At 35.6% G+C, this 6,764-nt stretch overlaps 1 protein-coding gene across 1 annotated transcript in view; it reads left to right on the top strand.

The window, feature by feature from the left end:
* The window catches only part of LOC101298839, a 14,496-nt gene extending 13,084 nt beyond the window's left edge, over window positions 1-1,412 (top strand). The window contains exons 2-5 of the mRNA XM_004289119.1: window positions 234-290; window positions 431-788; window positions 954-1,040; window positions 1,250-1,412. Coding sequence (XP_004289167.1) covers window positions 234-290; window positions 431-788; window positions 954-1,040; window positions 1,250-1,309 — 562 coding nt within the window. The 3' untranslated portion in view covers window positions 1,310-1,412. The remainder of the gene's footprint in view (window positions 1-233; window positions 291-430; window positions 789-953; window positions 1,041-1,249) is intronic.
* Window positions 1,413-6,764: the final 5,352 nt, after the last annotated feature.

Genomic DNA, 6,764 nt, shown 5'->3' with positions numbered 1-6,764 from the left:
TTCTCTGCACCAATTGATACGATGTTTGGAAAATGGCATCTCTTCAAATAATTAAGGTACTTTTTTACAAAAAAAAAGGGAATTTATTATTGATATTCTAAAACAATCATCTTCTCATCTTCTGTTTCATGAAAATTTCATAGTACTCTATAATACTCTATAACATCACGTATATGTATTCATGATTTCGTGATATACGTATATATGACATATGAATAATTTGATTAATGCAGCATGACGATAGCAGGATGGGTGTTCATGATCTCAGTCGGGTTAAATGCAGCTGCAAGGTCAGTGAATAATATTGTGTGTATATATATGAGTTAATTAGCTAGCAAGCGTTAATGTCTGACATAATATATGAGAGCTATAACTATATATTTTAGCACTATTGTTGTTGCTGATGGGTTCTGCAATCATGTATATGCAGTGTGAGAGTAAGCAATGAGCTTGGAGCCGGAAATCCCAAGTCCACAGCATTTTCCGTCGTTGTGGTGACTACGATCTCCTTCATCATTTCCGTCATTGCAGCCATAGCTGTTCTTATTTTCCGAGACGTTATCAGCTACGCCTTCACGGAGGGTGAAGTCGTGGCTGCTGCTGTCTCAGATCTCACCCCTCTGCTTGCCCTCACCCTCCTCCTCAATGGAATTCAGCCAGTCTTGTCCGGTGTTGCTGTTGGGTGTGGATGGCAAGCTTTTGTGGCGTATGTAAATGTGGGGTGTTATTACTTGGTTGGAGTACCCCTCGGTGTCCTTCTTGGTTTTTACTTCAACTTTGGTGCTAAGGTAATGCCAGTTCGAGTTACTTAGACTTTGCATCAGTGATAATGTGTAATGCAAATTTGGTTTGCTTTCGTTATTGACTGCGTTTCATAAACTAAAGTTTAACCAAGTAAAGGTGTTATGTTACACTACAGTACTACGTTATTGACTGCGTTTCATATTGTATAGGGAATATGGTTAGGGATGATGGCAGGTACATTGATGCAAACAATCATTCTATTATGGATCACCATTCGAACGGACTGGAAAAAGGAGGTAAACTAGTTTTACTACTTACCAAGACTTTTTGTTTTTCTTCCCTTCATTAATCAGCTCTCAGATTCTTATTTACATGGTTAATTTGTTTCTCATTTTTTATCATACTATATATGATGTTAACAACTTAATTGTAGTGTGTTAGTTATCTTAGGCTAGTCTTACTATTGTTGTGCTCACTGCTAATTGTAACCTGGATTGAATTGCAGGTGGAAGAGGCAGCTAGAAGGTTGAACAATTGGGACGTGAAGGAACCCCTAAAAGTCTGAGAATGAAGTCATTGTATATGCGTAGGACAATGTTTATTCTCCAAGGTTATTCATAGTGTAATTTGGTGATTTTGTTATATATGGTAGTGACACTATTTTCCGGCAGATATGCCTGAATCTCCCTATCGTTGATTCGTTGTTTCCTAGTTGAATGTTTCTGCCTTAGCAGGAATTTTTGGCATAACTGAAATCAGCAGCCAGTGTGAAACTCCTTTCTGCTTCAAGTATCTTTCCAATAAGATCACATTCATGAAGAAGATGTTTTACCAGAGGACCATTTTTGCTTTCTAAATTAACATGATACGACTATGTCCTCTGTGGTAATGCAAAAAATTGTTATACCGCTACTTTAAAAACAAGTCTAAAACTGTCAGTATTGCTTCAATACGGATCAATTCCTTCTCAGCATCTTACAGTAATACTGAAATGAACAAGCTCGCGTTCACTAATACAAGCATTTCTGCTCAAAGTTTCCATACAAACCGATAATGATGGAGCTGGTGAGAACTGATTTCCGTTGAGAGTCCTCTATAGCATGCTGAAGCAATCTTCGTATAAAACCTGGACCAAGTGATATAGCACAAAGGGCTGCTTCAGCATTAACATGCACTTCTAAAGAATCCGAAGTTCTGAACGTATCTGCAATCGCCTCTGAGATTCCTTTCCTGCTTTAGAATCACTGTGCTTCCTTCTTCTTCTTCTAATTTTCTTCAACATGCAGCTCCGGTTACCTTCATCAAAATCAGATACAGACATCTACATCTTTCTTCTCCTCTTCTCATTACTACTAAAAATTGAAAAACTAGACCGAAAATCAAGTGAACACAGAACAACGAAGAGAGCCTTCGTTTTTCTTTTATTTATTAAAGGTGGAACCCCCAGCCCGCACATGCTAATTACTCGAGTGACCGCTAGCGGTGCCACGACTCCGCCTAGCCCACTTGTTTTTCTTGAGCCTATAAGAGCAAGTTCACCCGTTGGGTTAGAATGAACATAGTGACCTGGGTCACTCTGGGTCACTGTGACTGAACAGCAGTTTCCACCCGTTTGAAATGTGAGATTGCTGCCACGTGGCAATGATTGTTTATTGAATTTAAAAAAATGATTTTTAAGTGTGAATAATGATTTTAGTTGTAAATAAATAGTAATTAAACAATATGACTTAATGAAATTAATTTTTTTATTCCATGACATTTAATTGACAGGCCTAGCCTAGAAAAAAAAATTACAATAATTTGAAATGGCTGTTTGCAAGCGTCAAGACAGCAGTTGCAACATGTGATTCTTCTTTGGTCGCCTTCCCTTTTCGGTGTGCTTCCTTTGCAGCCTTTCTTCCTATAGGTCACACATTCCGGTTGGGAGCAACTTCATCAACATCTTTTTCTAAGTTGATAGGAGATTCATCACAACTTGGTTGCGTAGACATCCCTTCATCGCATCCCATTTATGTTGCCGCACTCATCTCAGTCGGAGATGGAATGTCGTGAAATGCTTGAAAACCTTGAACAACTTCATAACAAGCAAAACTCGAGAAATCCTTTTGGTTTTTGATTGATTTCCCTTTGGACATCCCTTGTTTCCAAATTTCTTGTGATTTCTTATACTACAAATTTAAAAACTACAATTAATTGGATACATGAAATAGTAACTAATTTATCAAAATATCATAATAATTAATTGTGCTTTCTTATACTACAAATTTAAAAACTATAATTAATGGGATACATGAAATAGTAACTAATTTATCAAAATATCATAATAATTATGTGAACACGAAATTAGTAACTAATTATTCATACCTCATCAAGTGGACTTGTACCACTCTTTACCCAATTCTTAGCTTGTCGTAATGCACAATGCCATTGAAACAATTCGGGTTTCAAAATTCTCCACCTCCCTATAAATGCAGATGCACTTCGATCGGTAGCATCCGGTAAATTTTCGAACTAGTGTTTGCGGACATTATCCCATAGCTCGGCTTTCTTTTGATCTTTACCCTTTCTCGAATCTTGGCTAATAAACCTTCACGACTTGCACAATTGGAGGTCTTCCTCCGGACTCCATCTCGGCAAAGTTGTGTTAACTCCGGCCATGGTTGAAACAAAGGAAAAACCTAGAAGATGAAATCTATGGAATTTGAAAACTAGGAAATTTTGATGTGTGAGAGAAATTGGTGTGGAATGTGTAAAATTTTGATGGGCATTTATAGGGGATTATACAAAAAAATATAATATTTTTTTGCCTTTTTTTTTCCTACCCATTGAAAGGGTTAATTTTTTTCTTACCGTTAATTTTTTGTTCCCAAAAAATTCCAAACGCTCAAATTTTGTTTCAAAAAAATTTCAGTTGCAACGGTCATCAACTATGGACCGTCAGATTTGCCAAAACTCCCAAACCAACGGTCAAGATCTGTGGACCGTTGCTTTTGAAACCTTTCCAGACTGCCTCTAGTGTGCGACGCGTGGCGTGGTCCCCGGCTCTCTATCGCGCCCACGGGTCGTCAACGCACGCGTTTCGGTTGGTGGTTGCCATTCGTCCGTGCGCTTCAGACAGCTTCCAAGCGCGTGGGTCGGGGACTGTCTCTTTGCTGACGCAAGCCACGATCTTGGGCCTGGGCTGAGGTGGCTACAACTCGCCTAGGTCATTCTTCTCCTCTCACTAGGTTAGTTTTCTCCCCACCTAAGTAACCTGGGCTAGAAAATGAGTGATCTCATTTTATGGGTGGAAGCAAAAATTTTTGGGTTGGGTTACTTTGCCTATGTGGCATTCAACCTGGGTTGAATTTTTCTCTATGGGTGGACATGCTCTAAGCTTTCAGCTGTTTTTCTTTTTTTAATGGTGAGATCCTCGACCCGCACATGCCCATTACCCGAGTCACCGCCTAGCGGTGTCCCGACTCCGCCTAGCCCACATGTTTCTCTTGGGCCAATAAGCTTTCAGCAGTTTTTTTTTTTTTTTTTTTGACATAAATAATGTTACTACAACATCTTCATATTGTTTGTCATTCGAATTCCCCATACATTAACATACATCAATCTCGATCTCTTACTTTCATTTTGTTACATTTTGAGCTAGTCAATCTTGAATAAATACTTTCCCGATACTATAATTTTCACTTTATTGATTTTTTTTTTTGGCTCATTGACAAAAACACATGAAAATTATATTTTATATATCATAACAGTAGTTTTAAAAGTAATGTTTACAAAACACGTAATTATTTTAGGTGACGTGGCTATTTCCATCCTATCATTTTTTTTATTCACCCTACATGGTTATTTTTATACTAAATTTACTTTGTCCACCCATTTTGTTTTCCAATAATATACAAAAATCTCTCATAATCTATAACAATAAAAAAAAATGCTAATAAAATGTCAACGTAATTCATTTCTATTTTAGTTCTAAATCATTTTTTATGTTCATACATGTCAAAAAAAATTCATACAGTTGTGAGCAATGAATTGAGAAAAAAATTATTATACACACACACACATATATATATACAGGCATTCTCAGCTGCGGACGTTCGCACCGAAGGTTTCGATGCGGATTTCCATTTTTACACCACTTTCCGATCGAATTTCCTCAAACTTCTTTCTAGACATATCTAGATCATCTTGTGTATATATATATATTTATATTTTTACTTTTTAAATTTAAAACATTTTTTGTAATTTTTTTTTATCAAGTTAACACTAATGAGTTTATGAATTGAATAACGTATTAACGATGATGAGAAAACAAAGAAATTGTAATTGATTTAGATATGGGTGGAGAAGTGTGAGGATTAATGTTATTTAATAAAATATATAATTTGTTTGTTATATATTATTTAGTCTTCTTTGAGATTTGGATATTACAAAATTAGTGTACTTATTATATTTTACACTTGGGTACTATAGTCTTTAAATAATTCAAATGTTTGTAGGGTGAATAAAAAAGAGGGTAGGGTGGCAATAACCGCACCCTTATTTTAACTCACAACTGATTATTGTCATAAAACAATAATTTTGAAATTTTATATGTGAAATCCAAGTTAGACTGCCCTCAATTATTACTCAAATGCAGTCGTAGAATTCTCTAGTCAATAGTTCTACTTTTACTCGTACCAATCACCAGGGGCAGATTCAGAAATCGCAATCGGGTGAGACTTTGATTTTTAGTAGGAAATTTTTTTTTACGGTGTTAGAGAAATTTATAGATTGAAAGTAAAGATAAACCTAGTCATAAAGGACGTAGTGGGCCTTTACCACTCTAATGTTTATTTAATTCATAAAACATTTTAGACATAACAAAAAAAAAACTAAATAAGCATTTCAATAAGACCGACAACCTCGCGTCCTCACCGATGCTGCGTGACAAGGGTATGGCAAGGAAGAAAAGAAAACAACAGAAAACATAGACGTTTATCTTTTTTGAGAAGATAGAGAACCTTATCTCTTTCTTTAACAAAAATGAAATTAAATATACGATAGACACTTGGATCACGTCAATGCTATAGCTAAGACTTGAGTGAGACTATCCCAAAAAATATTTGATTAGTAATTGTACAAGATGAAGGAATTTGAGTGGGACTTAAGCTCAATAATCTTACAATCACACCATAAAACTAATGATAACTATAAGTAGTAATTTTTTTCCCCAAAATATTTGGGTGGGACTTGAGTCCCATGGTGCTTGTACCTAGATCCGCCCCTGCCAATCACAATACCACATTATTAATCCAATCCAACACTCCTACTCTCTTAGATCTGGTATTTCTCACTATCTCAAAGCTGCTAATGGCGATAATGACATAAATGTTAACATATATGCATAGGTGGTGGGTATCATAAATTTGTTTGAGTTGTTGCAATCTTATTATTTGGATGTTGGACATTCAGTCAATAGATTAGTGAGCTTTCAGTCAAGTTAAAGTCGACCCACGCTCTTTGTTATTACTAGATTTTTAGCATCGCTTGCATGCTTTTTAATTAGACTCATCTATTTAATGAATGAATTATTCATTTTCCAGAAGAAATAAAAATATTTAATCCAACCAACAACAACAGAAATGATGACTTCCCCACCATCACTAACCCATTTAGACCGTTAGATCAACCGTCACGCGGATTGACCCCATTTTCACCTCACATCTTCTTCTCTTAGAGCATCTCCAACAGCTTTCCCAAAATTTCTCTAAAATGGGGAAGTAAAAGCTAAAATCTCTAAAAAAATTATGATCAAAATCCAGCAGCTTCTTTATTTTGGAGATTTCGACATTTAATACAATAATAAAATATAATATATCATGAATTATAACAAAAAAAACATTATATATTTCATTGTAACAATAAACTACCCAATCAAATATTTTATTGTTGTTTTAAATTCGTTGGAGTACGTGAAGAATTTAATTTTTGGGGAAAGAAGGTTTTGCTGCAAATTTGGGGAATGAAGGCTTTTTTTTTTT

Source organism: Fragaria vesca, linkage group LG1, assembly GCF_000184155.1.
Source record: "Fragaria vesca subsp. vesca linkage group LG1, FraVesHawaii_1.0, whole genome shotgun sequence".
Taxonomy (NCBI): Eukaryota; Viridiplantae; Streptophyta; class Magnoliopsida; order Rosales; family Rosaceae; genus Fragaria; species Fragaria vesca.
The sequence above is the reverse complement of the archived record's forward strand: the minus strand, read 5'-3'. Positions and strand labels throughout refer to the sequence as shown.